At 31.9% G+C, this 17,159-nt stretch overlaps 1 protein-coding gene across 1 annotated transcript in view; it reads left to right on the forward strand.

Moving 5' to 3' along the window:
* The window catches only part of TWF1 (twinfilin actin binding protein 1), a 38,365-nt gene extending 28,015 nt beyond the window's left edge, over positions 1-10,350 (forward strand). Inside the window, exons 6-10 of the mRNA XM_074269467.1 lie at positions 2,692-2,796; positions 4,373-4,498; positions 4,874-5,024; positions 5,189-5,310; positions 8,226-10,350. Of these exons, the coding sequence (XP_074125568.1) occupies positions 2,692-2,796; positions 4,373-4,498; positions 4,874-5,024; positions 5,189-5,310; positions 8,226-8,396 (675 nt within the window). The 3' untranslated portion in view covers positions 8,397-10,350. The remainder of the gene's footprint in view (positions 1-2,691; positions 2,797-4,372; positions 4,499-4,873; positions 5,025-5,188; positions 5,311-8,225) is intronic.
* The last annotated feature ends 6,809 nt before the right edge of the window (positions 10,351-17,159 follow it).

The following is a 17,159-nucleotide window of genomic DNA, read 5'->3' on the forward strand; positions in this document are numbered from 1 at the left end:
TTCCAATTGCTGAAATTCATTTTAGCTTTTGGAGTTTGTTTGGGGTTTTTTGCTTCATATTTTTCATCAAGAATGCTTTATACTTCCTTTATTCTATGAAAAGTCCATTTATCTTACAGGTCTTGCTATAGCATCCTTTTATTTTTTGGCTTCCTAGTAGTTGTTGATAAATCTTTTATGATCTTAACAACAGTGCTTATATTTGAGCCCTTGCTTTATGGCTCATTACAATGTTTTTCCTTCAACTTTGGGTTTTGACTGTGACATTTCTGGTCATTTTCATTTTGGTGTTTCTGTCAGATGACTATAGATATTTCTCTTTTTAATGTGCCCTGTGGTTCTAATAGATCTGGTGAGTTCTTTTATGATGTATTGCAATATGGTGTCCAAGATAAGGAAATCCAATAATTATTAAATTTAATCTCAACCTGTTTTCCAGATCAATTTTTTTTAATTTTATAATTATTAAATTTTTTTTTACAGTATATATGCATGAGTAATTTTTTTTTTATAACATTATCCCTTGTATTCATTTTTCCAAATTTTCCTCTCCCTCCTTCTACTCCCTCCCCTAGATGACAGGCAATCCCATACATTTACAATATATGTGTGTAAATCCGATTTTCTTGTTGCACAGTAAGAATTAGATTCCAAAGTTATAAGTAACAGTAGTGCTAATATTTTACATTCACTTCCCAGTGTTCCTTCTCTGGGTGTAGTTGTTTCTGTCCATCATTGATCAGCTGGAAGTGAATTGGATCTTTTTTATGTTGAAGATATCCACTTTCATCAGAATACATCTTCATACAGCATTGTTGTTGAAGTGTACAGTGATCTTCTGGTTCTGTTCATTTCACTCAGCATCAGTTCATATAAGTTTCTCCAAACCTCTCTGTATTTGTCCTGCTGGTCATTTCTTACAGAACAATAATATTCCATAATCTTCATATACCATAATTTACCCAACCATTCTCCAATTGATGGACATCTATTCATCTTCCAGTTTCTAGCCACCACGAAAAGAGCTGCCACAAACATTTTGGCACATACAGCTCCCTTTCCCCTCTTTAGTATTTCTTTGGGATATAAGCCCAATAACAGCAATGTTGGATCAAAGGGTATGCACAGTTTGATAATTTTTTGGGCATAGCTCCAAATTGCTCTCCAGAATGGTTGGATTCTTCACAGCTCCACCAACAATGTATTAGTGTCCCAGTTTTCCCACATCCCCTCCAACATTCATCCAGATCAATTTTTAAAAAATAATATATTGCTTCTATTTTTTTTAGTCATTGCCTTTGACTTTGTTTTAGTATTTCTTGCTACTTCATAGGGTCATTGACTCTTGTTTGCTTCATTCTATTTTTCAAGGAGTGTAAGATTTTAACATCTTTTATTCCAAGCTATTTATTCTTTCACTTCTGGACTTGCTTGTTCTTTTATATCCCTAATGGAGGTAGCATTTCTGGAATAACAACTTTGAGCTCCCTCCTTTGTCCTATTTCTTTGCTAATGCATTTGCATATCTTACCCACATTCTCTTTCCTTTTGTGAAGTTTAAAATTTTGTTTTGTGTTAATGCTTCTTTCTAAATTTAGATATGGGTTTTGAGTTAGAAATATTGGTTTCTGAAATATTGTCTAGTGGGAATTATTTGTTTCTCAAGTCCTTACCACAATCAGTCTTGACTCTGTTGGTCAAATTATCCTGTTTCTGGTTAAGATTCCTTTTGCTATAGGCACAGATGTATCCTGTCTGCAGTAGATCATGCTGTGTAACAGTGGTTTCCTACCATTGCCATCCACTCTCAATTAAGCTGAATATAAACTCTCATCATAGATCTGTCATAGGTGAACTACTTTTCCCTCCATCTCTCATGTAAACAGTCTTTAATAGTACCCCTTTGTTTATCAATCCCAGTTTGACCCTTTATTGTTTTTATCCTTTTATCCTTTCCTTCCTCAGTAGAATGCCTCAAATGCCTGATATGCTAACATTCTACCATTTTATTGTTGATTAGACTCAGCTTTTTAGGATAGACTATTTTGGGACTGTAGTTTGAGCTTTTGTTTTGTTTACTTAATATAATGATCTTTTAAAACTTTTATGTATTTTTTTCTTATATGAATTTGACTTGATTTCTGCTTGAGAATTGTGCTTATTCTTTTACTTTTTATTGTTTTCAGTTTTTTTTTTCCTTTTCTCAGGAGATTGTTTTGTTTGGGCTTCCCTTTTTTGTCTTTTCCCTTCTTCTGCTTCTATAGATCCCTGAAATTGGGCATCTTTACTTTCATTGATTGGAAGAGTGCGATTTGCAGTAAACACCATGAATAGAGGACTAACCCCAATCGTGTTTCTAATCTCCTCCTCCTTAGGCATAGAATTCCATTTCCTTTTGTTATCTCAGTGCTGTCATCTTTGACACCCTTTGCTCCTCACTTTTTTCTATCCTTCTCTCCCACCTTACACTATCTTTCCTTCCTATGTCTGAGCAGAATCACTTTCTATTGGATGGTAGGTGGAATTCAGAATAAGTTGCTGTTACAGAAAACTAGGCAAGGACCTCCCACATAGTGACCCTCCAACACAAAACCTGAAAATTGTTTGAACTTGTTGTACTTGGAGGCTGGGGGTTGTGGAAACACTGTGTGAGAGCGCTTAATTATTTTAGTTCCTGATTTCTTTTTGCAGGAAGATGTTTCATTGAGTGGATATAAAAAATATTTGATATCTCAGTCTTCCCCAGCCCCTTTGACTGCAGCTGAGGAAGAATTACGACAAATTAAAATTAATGAGGTATGATAGCCACTTTGAAGGTTTTAACATTTAGAAATTTTATTTTCTTGTCAGTGGAAATTGATTGATTTGATATCCCTAACAAGAAAAAGAGAATAGCTTGTCATCTAACATACTTACTGTGTTTTGGTTTCATAATTAAATTTAATGTTCATTGGACATTGCTTGAGAAGAAACTTGAAGATGAATTTGAAATCTTGACTTAATATGTGATGTTCATAAATTATTTTTGTAATTTTAAAAATATTTTTCTTTGAGAGCCAAAAAATGGTTAGAATTTACTTATTTTTATACACATACACACACAGTCTTCTTGTTTTTAAAATATAAGTTCCTTGTAAATATGAATTATTTTATTCAATGTTTTTGTTATCTAGCAGAGTGGAACATAAGAGGTACTTAATACTGTTTTAAACAATTTCAATGAATAGTAATGATTACCTCATGAGAATAAAATACAATTTATATAGACACTGTAGATAGTATTTTGGGAAACTGCTGGAAGATAAAATTTTTGAAAATCAACTTTTTTCCCAATTGCATTAGCAATCCAGATTAATAGATTAATGGATAGCTATTAAGATTTTTTTACCTAAAAGATCCATTAGTTGAATTACCATTCTCATTATATAGCCTATTGATAGAATAATAGCTAGAGAAATTAACCAAGAAAGGTAGTTGTTTCATGCTGTTTATTCCTAGAGTCAATAATTTATATTAAGCTCTAGTTCTTTGTACAGGATTTCTCTTCTTACTCTGACTTGTGATGTTTTATTTTTTGCAATCATAACCCAATATGTACCAGAGTATACACTTGCATATCTATATTATATTCATACATGGAATCTACATTTCTTAAATTAAAATTTTTATTTGTTTTATGTTTTTTATGCCCATGAGAATCTTCTTACTTGTTTATAGCTTTGATTCACTTATCAAAATATAAAATGTTAAAAATGGGCTCCTATGGCATTAGCAAAGAACTTAAATTTTCTGAAATTTTTTTCTTAAAATACCTGAACTACTCACTTCTTTTTATTAGAAACGAAAACACTAAGTTTGGAACTTCTGCACTGGTGATAACTGTTCAACTGTTGTGGGTATTTGTATACTGTGTTGTATTTCCTTGAGTGCATGGTGTTTGTACTACATTTTGTGTCTGCCAGAACAAAGTGAAGCTTTACATTTAGTGGTGTATGTAATGTTATATTGTTGAAACACTTTAAGTTGTTAGTTCTTCTACTCCAAAGATTAATGCATTAACGTGTTTTAAGTAGTTTGATTTTCAAGTTCTGGCTATTTTAGGTCTGGCTCAAAAACCCAGATCCTTTGCTCCATTTTTCATAAAAATGTCTTTTACTTTGCATGACAAAGGAGTAGAATTTACAACAAAAATATAAAAGTGAATTTAATTCAGTTAGGTTCATAGGATTAATTTTCAAAGCCCATATGTTGCAGAGAAAAAGTTAGTAGTATTTTATGTAAATTAGATTTCTTTAACATCTATACAATATGAACACGTGGTGATACAAAATTCATTTGTAATCTATAATTTGGACATTATATCACCTTTCAGGTGCAAACTGATGTTGGTGTGGACACTAAGCATCAAACACTACAAGGAGTAGCATTCCCCATTACTGGAGAAGCTCTTCAAGCTTTGGAAAAATTGAATAATAGACAGATCAACTATGTACAGTTGGTGAGAGAAATTGTAACATTTATTTCTAAATAAAATCATTACATTGATTATTAAAAAAGAAAGTTTATTTTTAAGCTATTACCCTTTCAGTTATAAATAGCAAAGTCTGACACTTAAATGGTGCTTTGTATACATTAATTCTCTTAAATCTCATGACAGCTATGTAAATGGGAAAATATTCCCATTTTACATATGAAGCATCTGAGGCCTTGGAGAAGTTAAATGAATTGCCCATAGTTTAGCATTCTCTACTATAGCATTTACTATTCCTTAGAAGCTTATGTTGAAATTTTATTGGTAAAGTGTATAAATAAGTTTTTGGACTGAAGCTCTGTTTATGTGTTTTAACAAGTATATGCTGTCTCTTATTGACAGGAAATAGATATAAAAAATGAAGTTATAATTTTGGCCAACACAACAAATACAGAGCTAAGAGACTTGCCAAAAAGGATTCCAAAGGATTCAGCACGTTATCATTTCTTTCTATATAAACATTCCCATGAAGGAGACTATTTGGAGTCTATAGGTATATTTGCTATATCTCTTCTCTTGGAATTTACTTTAGAAATTTTCTGCCTAGTCATGTTTCAGTAAGGTATCCTTACCATTTTCTTCGCTGAGCTTCTTTGTTACTTTGGTTTGCTTTTGATATCATGCTGTTAATTTTCATATACTTATTTTATCTTACAGTTTTCATTTACTCAATGCCTGGTTATACATGCAGTATAAGAGAACGGATGCTTTATTCTAGCTGCAAGAGTCCTCTGCTAGAAATTGTAGCAAGAAAACTACACATGGATGTAATTAGAAAGGTAGGCAGGCTTATTTTTTCCAGAGATTCACTGCCTTCTATTGGCTTCTAATTTCAGCTTATAATAATTTTGTATAGTTCTTCATTATTTGCTTAATTTGAGAAATGACCCTTTACTTATAATTCTTTAAAACCCTAAGGATCTCCACAGTCAGTATTACCGATTACTTGATAGTACAGTAACACAGAAGCAAATCCGGGGCCCACTTAGGACCTTTAGCATATTGTAGGTACTTAAAAAATTAATACTTGACTTGATTTGACTTGACTCTAGTGTTATTCGTAAGAAAGTTCCCAAAAAGACTTTGGAAATGTCAGAATTTATCACAAGTGAAGTCACCTTAACATCCCCAACTCTGGTAAGATATTAAAAAAAAAAAAAAAGCAGTTTCTTACATATCCCTACAAACATACCCAACTCTCCCTCCTTAAAAAAAAATCTTTTTTAATAAAACTTTTTATCTTATCATCATTTCATGCTATCTTTTTATCTATCTTATCTTCTTTCTGTAGCTAAGCTCCTCAAGAAATCCACCTACAGATATTGCTTCTACTTTCTCTTCTTATTTATCGATCCTTTGTAGTTTGGCTACAAACAACTTAGCTGAAACTTCTCCTTTTTTTAAAGCTTTTTCTTAATTTCTAAATCCATTGTAGTTTTTTCTGTCTTCATCTTTCATTAAATATATACTGGATTTGACACTGTTGGTCATTCTCTCTGCTCAAGTTGTATCTGACTACTCAATCTCCTTGTTGGATCATTATCATCATCCATAATTCTACTTATGTTGAATATACCACAAGATTCTATCCTCAGGCCTCTTATTATATTTATTGTTCCTGATAAATGGAAATGTATTTATTAACTTTGGGGAGCAGTATTAGCTTTTACAGAAATCTAGGTTATATTCATGATCTTTTGAAATTTCTAATTTCAGTAGTTTATGATGTATACTTTGACTTTACTTTGTTAATATTGTTGCAACAGATTGATTGACTTTGAAATTTTTAAATGATTTGTAAGTTTCAACAATGAAGGATTTCTCCTTTTTTGAAATGTTGAGTTTAAAATCTTTTTGACATATTAAAAAAGTTTTTTCCAATGTTATTGTATTATAGGAGGGAGCCACTGGTTAAAATTCATATTGTTTATAACTTCAATCATCTTCACAATTTTAATTACCTTCAACTCTTCCTTACCTCATATCTTCATTTACTTAAATCTTGTTTTTGCCTTCACAATATCTTATATCTTTTCCCTTCTCTCTACATTCTAGTTCAGGCCTAAATAAAATTATCTCTCACTTGGATTCTTTCAGTACCTTCCTATCTGTTTTCCTATTTTAGGTCTTTTTATTCTTCATTTAATTCTTTACAGCAATGGTGTCAGAACTCAACTAGAAATGGATCCCTGAGGACCACATATTGACTTAGAAAACCACAAATTAACATTATCTGTTATTTTATTAAACCATGCCTAATTACATTAATTTAACATCTCTGCTATACATTTCTTTCAAAGTGCTAATCTTAAAGTACAGCTCTGATCATAGTCATTACCATTACCTATGCAGGTTTATATAATGATACTCTCCTTTCTATATTCCAATCTGTAGCCAGCCTAAGTAGCTTTCTTCTGATTTTTTTCAGGCATGATTCTTCATCTTCTATCTCTGTCTTTGCACAGTTTGTCCTCCCATGGCTGGAATTACTTTCTTAAAAACTCTTCAGAGTATTTACTTTATAGTGCTATATCCTATGTAAAGCCATGTGCAAATATTTGATACTGTTGATCACCTTAATCCTCCTGAATATTCTCTCCTTTTTGTTTTCATGCCACTTCTTCCAGTTCTTATTTGGTCTGTGTCCTTTGCCAGTTCTTCATAATGCTCACTTAACTGTATCTACTCCACCAAAGTTCTGTCCTTGGTCGTCTTCTCTATACTATCTTTCCTGGTGATCATATTAGCTCCCATTAGTTTAATTATTATCTCTGTGCAAATGAGTCTTAGATTTATATATTCAGTATATTTCAATTATTCCCCTGAGTTCTAGTTTTACATTGTTCTAGTTCTATATGGACTTTTTGCCATTTCAGACTGGGTAGTCACAGACACCCAAAATTCAGTTTATTTAAAATAGAACTAGCCTTTCCCTTCACACCCTTTGTCATTACAAACCCTACTTTTTTTGACATATTGCCATATCTGAGTACATGGCCAACTACTCTTGCCTATCTATTGTTCCTGGAACATGACCATCCTTTCTCTTTGTACTTTAGCACTGGCTGTCCTTCATTTTAAATACTTTATCTCCTTACTTCTGCTTCCTTTCTTATCTGGCTTCCTTCAAGATGGAAATCAAATCCTATCTTCTTCAGAAAACTTCTCATTTTCCCTTCAACTGTTAATATTTTTCTCGACTGAGATTACTTCTCATTTGCTCTGTTTATGTCTTGTATATGCTTAATCATTTACATGTTGTCTCCCCCGTTATAATGTGAGTTACTTGAGAGAGGTACTGGTTTTGCTTTTTCTTATATCTCTGGCACTTAGCACACTTCCTGTTATATAGTAAACACTTAATAAATACTAATTGATTGCCTGGATTAAAAAATCCTAGTTTTCCAATCTACAAGTTTAATTTTTTGTACTTTTAAAAGTGTTAGTCACATAATTTTTTGATTACCTGAGATATAGGAAGAACAAAGTTGAAATCATTTTCCAAATGGAATGCCTATTCATACATATTTAGCTACTATTAACTGTTTGGTTTGGATCAGGAGTAATGAAATGTACATAAACTGACATGATAGCTTTACTGGCACAGTTATGGTGGTTTCAAGTGTAATATCTTATGTTTAAATGCTGTTTGATTTTAATCCTTCAGTATTACTAATCCTTTTTTATTTTATAGATTGAAATAGATAATGGAGATGAATTAACTGCAGACTTCCTTTATGAAGAAGTACATCCAAAGCAACATGCACATAAGCAAAGTTTTGCTAAACCAAAAGGTCCTGCAGGAAAAAGAGGAATTAGAAGACTAATTAGGGGTCCAGCTGAAACTGAAGCCACTACTGAGTAAAATCTATCCTATGTACTGGTAATACTAAGTATTATAAAACCAGTTTTTAAAAAGTCTAGTTTTTAGTACCAGAGGATGTTAATCACTACATATGAATGTGGAATGTTCAGAAAAAAAATTATTAAAAAAAACAAAACAAAACACAGTAGCACCTCTTACCTATTTTCAGCAAGACAAACTCTAAAACATTTATTTCAATTTTCAACTATTTCTGTGTTCAACACTATAAATGGTAATATTTCAGTTTTAGAACATTGTTACAAATCAACACATAATTAGCATCACCCAATTTAGTCTTTGAATTTTTTATAATGCTTAAAATTACATATGATTAAGCTAAATTTTAGTTATTCTTAATGACATAAAGAATAACCATTCTATTCCAACTGTCCTGCAAACATTCCCCCAAAAACTGGCTATAATTTTTTTTTTTTATCTTTTTTCCTCTGAATTAGATATCCATTTGATTCATCTTTGAACCTTTTTTTAAAAAAAGAAAAAAAAAAACGGGAACTATGTCTGTTACTTAATTTGTTAAGTAAAAATTTATTTTCCCTTCTGAAAACATTGGTTTGTGCCTAATAGATGAAGATGTTATTTGTTAACTTTGGGGAGCAGTATTAGCTCTTATAGAAATCTAGGATACATTCATGATCTTTTGAAATTTCTAATCATTTGTGATTTATACTTGATTGTATTTTGTTAATATTATTGTTACAACAGATTGACTTTGAAAATTTTAAATGATTTGATAAGTTTCAACAATGAATGATTTCTCTTTACTTTTTTGAAATGTTGAGTTTAAGTCTTTTTGGCATATTAAAAACAGTTTCTCTCAAAGCTAATCAAGTTATTCTATGTTAGAGGAGGGAGCCAATGATTAAAATCCATATTGAATTTAAAGTTAATGTCATTAAATCAAGACACAGATCTTTTAAGATCAACTGAAATTTGGGAAAAAAACAACAACAAAAAAAAAAACCCAGTTTTTAATACTGGTGGTTTTCCTGTGTAAAAACTACAAAATTTACATAAAATTTGATTATTTTAAAATTATTGAACAAATTGTTTCCTAATTTATAATCATAGTACTTCTACAACCTAATGTAAATCAGTTTTTAAAGTTTGGCTTGAACATATTTGTTTGACTCTATCTTATTTCAGGCAGACAAACAATTTTAGCTAATGATTTTGTAGTTTCAATGTCTGTAGAAATTTTGGACCTAATTTGCAAGTAATTATGACATTTTGTGGCATTTGGTCAGTAAAAAAAAATTGCAAGCCACAATGTCCAGTTGGTTTTACTGATTTCTGAACTGAAGTGAGCCAAGATCTGTACTCTGGAAACATACACATTTCATAGTATACAATGCAAAGCACTCTATTCCTAGAGTTCTAAATTTTATTGCACAGTTAACCTTTTTGTACAGATTTATTTTAGCAGTTAAACCCAATAGAGACATTTTGAGACAATTATAGACTGACTAGTTGAGTTCTTAAAAACCAAAAGGGCAGTCTGTATGGGGTTTTGTTTGTTTACACGTAATAATTCAGTTTGTAATACTTAAAACATGCTAAGTAATTTACTTTCTCACTACACTAGTTTATGCAGAGCAAAGATGAATTTTTAATTTGTTTTGCAAATAAAAATTTGTGGCCATTAATAAGACCTACACTGAGTTGATCAATAAGCTTCACTTACCTTACATGAACGTAAATGGATATTCTTGAATATGGTATGTACTTGTCTTAAGGTAATTTTTTTCTACTTGTGATTGTTGGAAATTTAAAAATGCATACATTCTAGAATATAACCATATGGCTTAAATATGTTCAAAGTAGTATTTTACAAAAAATACAAATTTTTAAAAATCGAATAAATTTATACAGCAGAAGAGAATTATATTAAATACTTTTTATATCTCAATAAAAACACTTTTCTCTCTGTTTCATATATATAGTTTTTAAAGACCATTTTCTGTGGTACAATTTTTTTTTTAAAAATCTTTCTTCTATTTTTTCCCATTTAGCTCATTGTGTATATCAGGTTTTTGGACTTGTGAATCTGTGTACTTCAATAGGTTTCACTACTTTAACTTATATGAAAAGATGGTTTATTTGAGTGTGTTCAATTAAAAAACAGTTCTTAACTAGTCTTTTAAAACCCATCTTTTCTGGTTGGCTTGTACAATAAATTTTTATGCCTATAATTTAACTGCCAAATAGAATATAGTTTCAATCCTAAATATGTAAAGTCCATAGTAACTGATTGCATTTCTGTTACTCTAGTTAAGACCTTCTTTTATATATCTTCCAGTGTCTTAGTAATATTTCAAATTTTAATATAAGTGTTCCAGGACTTCAAAGCAATCCCTTAATGTCAAGTCCTTATCTGAATCCATAGCTGCAATCGTTTGGACAAATCTAGTACATAATATCCTTTGAAATTCATAATCCCTGAGCCATACATAGTTTGTTAATAGTGAGGTAGTATTAGGGGGAAGATAGACTACTTTAAAATTTTTATTAAAATCACCCATTGGGAAGGATGACTTTGGGCATTATCCAGTAAATAGAATTTTGAGAGGAATGCCATAAATAAAAACTAATAACTTCTGGAATGAAGCTGTACATAAACTATTGTTCAATATGGTATGGGTTATCCATGCCTTAGGGTTAGTGATTGCTGATTCCTTTCGATGTTCTGGGATTTTCTGGATAGTGCAACAGAACAAGTTTGATTTAACAAGTCCCAGATGCATTCCCTCCAAGCAGAAGAGTAACTATTTTTCAAAGCTTTATGCGTTGGCATAGTTTTTTTTTCCTGCACTGAGATGTAATTTCAAGATGGCATTCTTTGATAAAATAACATGGTTTCACATACATTAAAAATTTCTTTCAGCAAGTAGATACCTTCATGTATTATTTTTTATTGGAACTCTGGGAATGTCTTTGCTGCTTTAATATCTGCAATAACAGCCTCTCCTGACACTTGCATATTATGAGATTCTACACAGTTTTTAAATCATGCAAACTAACCATTGTTTGCTGTAAATACCTGTGTTCCTTTGGGGTACTTAACCTTTGAATCTTTACAGAGGCTTTGAGCCTTGGTTAGAATTGCCATCAGCCTTAAAGGAATATTTTTGGGTCTGGTTTCTTGTGCCTAGTTAATAGTTTATGGTTCCTCTATATTTAGAATAGCTCTTTGCTTCAACAGATGTCAACTTCATGCAAGCACTGTCTTTTGTGTTTTCTTTTATCCAGGCAGCATCTTTTAGTGTTTACAGTTGCCACCACAAGACTAAGTTTACATGCTATCAGTGATGATTTTTGTCCTTTCTCATATTTCCTAATTATTTTAATTTTCCAGTTGCTGGCTTACACTTGTGATAGTTCAGTTTTTTCCTCAAAAACATGTTGTCATAGTGAAAATAAAAGGATCACTACTTAACACAGAGAGAGACACAATATTGTTTACATGGGCTCTGTAATGACAATATTATGTTAGAACTTCCCCTCACAGGGGAGCAGGACAATAGAGTTATACAACCAGCCAATTACACGGATTTCTGAGGCTCAGAGCTGCTTGGTATATTAGTGATCCTTTGCAAGTTAACTCCAGCTGAATTTGGAGATGCCTGTAGCTCTCACAAAACATAAAACCAGCTTGATGGGTATAAAAGCAAACTTAAGCAGGAACTGCAGGCTTGAGACCTTACTCAGGACTTTCTAAACATCCTGGTGCCTGTCTTATGTCTATATTTGTCTTTCTGCTTAATCCTCCCATTCCCTAAACAAAAACCTCTAGAAATTGTTAATACCTCACCCTTTTCATACTTCTTTCAGCAGCTGGCATCTCATGTTCTCCCCCTCTGTTCCCTTACAAGCTTCTCCCTCTTAAAAGTTCTCAGATGATAAAAACTATTGCAATCTGGGATTAAACTCTTTCATATAGGGTCCCTCTTTAGGCCAATATCATTTTGGACAGTATCATTTACTGTCTGCACTCATGTAAGAACAACTCAGCTTCCCACCACATTCATACTGCTCACATCATACAATGTCTTAAAATACAGCCTCTGCATAAGTAATTTTCATAACTTTTGTTTGGAATGCAGATTTCTTTCATAATTCTGTATATAATATCAAATTTGCAAATGAAATTTGCATAAAGCAAGAATTCTCTGTAAGATAAATTGAGAGGAAAAAGTCAAGAGGAAAAAAACTGGAACTAAAGGGAATGGGAAAAGCTTGCTGCAGAAGTTGGGGTTTTAATTGGGACTTAGAGGAGGTCTGGAGGCAGAGATAAAGAGAACACTGCAGGTAGCCAATGGATAGTCAATGAAAATGCCTGGAGATGGAATATTTTAAGAGGAATAGCAAAGAGGTCAATGTCATTGAATTGATGTTACAATGTAAATAGCAAAGATAGGAAGAAGCTGCCAAGAAGGACTTTGAACATAAATAGGGTTTGTTTGGTTTTTTAAATAATAGTGCTTTTTTTTTTTATTTTCAAAATACATGCAAAGATAGTTTTCAACATTCACTCCTGCAAAACCTTGGGTTCCAAATTTTTCCCCCTCCTCTCCATCTTTTCCCCCCCAGACAGCAAGCAATCCAATATAGGTTAAACATGTGCAATTCTTCTAAACAGATTTTCATGTTTATGCTGCACATCAAAAGGAAAAAAACAAGCAAGCAAACAACAACAAAGGTAGAAATACTATGTTGTGATCAGTCCCCATAGCCCTCTCTGGATGCAGATGACTCTCCATCATAAGTATTGGAATTGGCCTGAATTAGCTCACTGTTGAAGAGACACATCCATCAGAATTGATCATCACATAATCTTGTTCTTGTGTACAATGTTCTCTTGGTTCTAACTTCACTAGCCTTCATGTAAGCCTCTCCAGGCCTTTCTGAAATCATGCTGCTGATTGTTTCTTATAGAAAAATAATATTCCATAGCATTCATATCAGTTTGATAGCCCTTTAGGTCTAATTCCAAATTGCTCTCCAGAATAGTTGGATTAGTTCACAACTCCACCAGTATTAATGTCCCTATTTTCCCACATCCTCTCCAATATGTGTCGCCTTTTTCTGTCAGCCAATCTGAGAGGTTTGTAGTGGTACCTCAGAGTTGTTTTAATTTGCATTTCTCTAGTAGTGATTTGGAATATTTTTTCATATGAATAGAAATGCCTTTAAGTTCTTCCTCTGAAAATTGTTCATATCCTTTGAGCACTCATCAATTGGAGAATGGCTTTATTCTTATAAATTTGAGTTACTTCTCTATAGGTTTTAAATTTTAGTTTTTCCCAGTTTTCTGCTTCCCTTCTAATCTTGGCTACATTGGCTTTATTTGTACCAAACTTTTTAATTTAATATAATCAAATTTATGCATTTTGCATTTCATAATGTTCTCTAGTTCTTTTTTTGGCCACAAATTCTTCTCCACAGATCTGAGAGGTAGACTATCCCTTGTTCTCCCATTTTGCTTATATTATTACTCTTTAGTCTCAATAATGAATCCATTTCAACCTTAAGTATAGGATCACCAAATCGTTTTGAATTTGATTCTAGAAGTGATAGACAGCCACTGGAATTTATTGAATAGGGAAAAATATGTTCTGGAGCATATCTGAATGGAAATGGACTATTGGAGAGAGATATGGCAGGCAGACCAACCAGCATGCAATTGCAATATTACAAGCTTGAGGTAATGAGGACCTGCACCAAAGTGGTGCAGTTGACAGAGAAGAAAAAGCAAATGTTTCTAATAAGGGATTCAATTGGTCCACCAGATTAAATTAGATAACACAAATAGTAGCACCAGACTGGAAAGCAGTATGATAGAATAGGGGTTTTTGTTTGTTTATTTACAAGGCATATCCCTAGCTGGCAGGTAGTCCAATACATGTTAAATATGTTGAAATACATGTTAAAATTTATACAGTTATGCTGCTTCATAAGAAAAATCAGATCAAGAAGGAAAAGAAAAACTGAAAAAGAAAACATGCAAACTAATAACAGAGTGAGAATGTTCTGTTGTATTCCACACTATTCCCATGGTTCTCTCTCTGGGTGATAAAGGTAGCTCACAAGAGCCAAGAAATAACTTGGTCCTATTTCTCTCTGGTCCTTATTCTTTTGTCCTTCCATTCCAAAGGACTTTCAGGAATATGGCTTTATTATTACACTCCCCTTCATTGTCTTAGTATAAAATAGGCTTAGGCAAATGTATAATTTTTAGTACAATAACTAATCCTGTGAGAGGTAGAGGTAACATGATGTATTGGATAAAGTTGATCCTAGAAGACCTGGTTACAAGCCTTAAGTGGCTATATGGCCTTGGGAAATCAACTCTCTAAATTACCTGAGACAACTCCCTAAGACTGAATTGCCAAATATTTAATGACACGTCTGAAAACAAAAACACCCCCAGTCTTCCTTTGGTTCTGTTCTGATTCTTCATAACGTGAAATTGATGCTCGGTTCTTGGAACTCAGCAGAACACAAACTATTAAACTACAAAGATTCTGAGAACTGGGTAGTTAATACTTTGGGTGACATTGATTCATCTAAGGACATTGATATGTTTAGCCACTGGATGATAAATTTTTCAACTATCATGTTCTTTAAGACCAGCTGGTAAGTTTAATGGGCAAGAAGATAGTATCTGGGTTATTAAGGAATTACTTCACTGATGAAATGACAGGGCCTTTAAAGTTCCGAGATGACTAATATCCCACTGGTTTGGTAGGATAAACTCCAACATGAATCTGCTCTGTACTAATTCTGCTCTATAGTAAATATATAAGGCAAGATTCCAGCACAGACACATATACACATAAGCAGTCACATATACATACTTATACACAGCAATGATTGTTTTCCCCCACTTACATGTAAAAATGTTTAATTTATTTTTCAAAATTTTGAGTTCCAAATTCTCTCCCTTTCTCTTCTCCCTGAAATGTCAAGCAATCTGATACAGATTATATATACATAATCATGTAAAAATTCTCCATTAGTCATTTTGTAGAAGATAATTGTCATTTTGTGAAAGATTTTTCTTTAAATTGTTAAATAATTTTGAAATGTGGAACAACTATTTTTTCATCTATAAAATGTTACAAAGCATACTTATTTTATTATGAATAGGAACAGAAAGAACTTCCAAAATTTGAACCTTTTAAAAATATATACTTTTCTATTTTTGTCCTTTTCATATTTATCTGTGCTTTGAGAATGAACAAATGTATAAAAAGTTCTTAGCATAGTGCTTAGCCATAGTAGGTGCTATATAAATACTAATTATTATTTTAATGGTTTAATTATGATGATGATGATGATTAGTGCCTTTGCCTCAAGTCATTCCTCACTCTAATCCAGCCTCTATAAATTTACCAAAATGATGTTCCTAACATAAATCTGACTATGTCACTACCCTATTCAGTAAACTCCATTAGCTCCCTCTTACCTTTAAGATTAGTCAGTAAACATTTACTAAGTACCTACTTTGTGTCAAACTGAACTAGACTCTGGAGATACAATCTCCTCCCTCAAAAAATGTACTCTGGTTTCATTCTACCTTCGAAATGACTATCTTGCTGTTCTTCAAACTCCCAGAAAAATACAAATAAAATGTCCAAACATTGAAAATGGATACATGACACCATATGTTAAACAGAAATATATAAAGAAAGAATAATGGATTTGAACTGAAAGTTTTCTGTTTAGTTAAAATTAAATCAAAAAAATCAAGATCTTCCTTGTTTTTCCATTATATATGGGGAATATCTATACAGAAAAAAAGATGTTCAAAAAAAATCACCTGCTTGACTAGAGTTTCAAAGAGCAAATTAAGCAAATAATTACTAACAATTATATTTGGAAGCCCAACACAATCAACATTACTCAGGGACAAAAGGGTTTCTTATGCTATTATTACATAAAAGAAAAACTAAATATTTTTATCTGTCTTATCCTTGAATTTCTTTTGTGCATTTTATAACATATATAACTTTAATATAACAATATGTATATGTTTATTAGAAAATACACATATATTAAGAGTATCCCAACAATTTGGAATTTTTAAATTTCATTTTTAACATAATGTTGCTTTACTGGAAAATGTTAATAGAATTGGATAGAGAAAGTTTAATATTTGCCTCATTTTTATATGTAAAATATAGTACAATTTAAGGATTATGGAAATATTCACAAAATTATACTATGATACTAAAATAAATTGTGCACGGTGTATTTAAAGATGATTTGATTTCTACTATTGAAGCTAAACAAAACCATAATAGATAAGATACATAATAAAACTTATTTTAGGGAATAAATTTTTATTGAATTTTATTTTAATGTTATTATCAATTAACAGCCATTCTCTATTTTAAAATAGGACTTCGATAATCCTAATTGTAGGTTAAATTAATTGACTATGACTTTTCATTTTCCCTTTGTAATTCATTTTTTCTTCTTGAATATTTGATATTAAAAAAGTAATTTGAATAATTGTGCATTTTACTCTCTAGGTATTTTAACAATACTTTAACTTGAGACCGTACAGAGCAGAATGTAGTACTTCCTGTTTTTTAAACTATACTTGGCCATGTTCTTGTTCCGACTATGCTACTGAATGGATATGCCAGAACCTGAGCATGTCTTTGTAAACATGTTTGTGGACTACTCTTGTTCCATAGATGCTAAAGTACCTTTTAAATAATTTTAATTAACAACTGA

Source organism: Sminthopsis crassicaudata, chromosome 5, assembly GCF_048593235.1.
Source record: "Sminthopsis crassicaudata isolate SCR6 chromosome 5, ASM4859323v1, whole genome shotgun sequence".
NCBI lineage: Eukaryota > Metazoa > Chordata > Mammalia > Dasyuromorphia > Dasyuridae > Sminthopsis > Sminthopsis crassicaudata.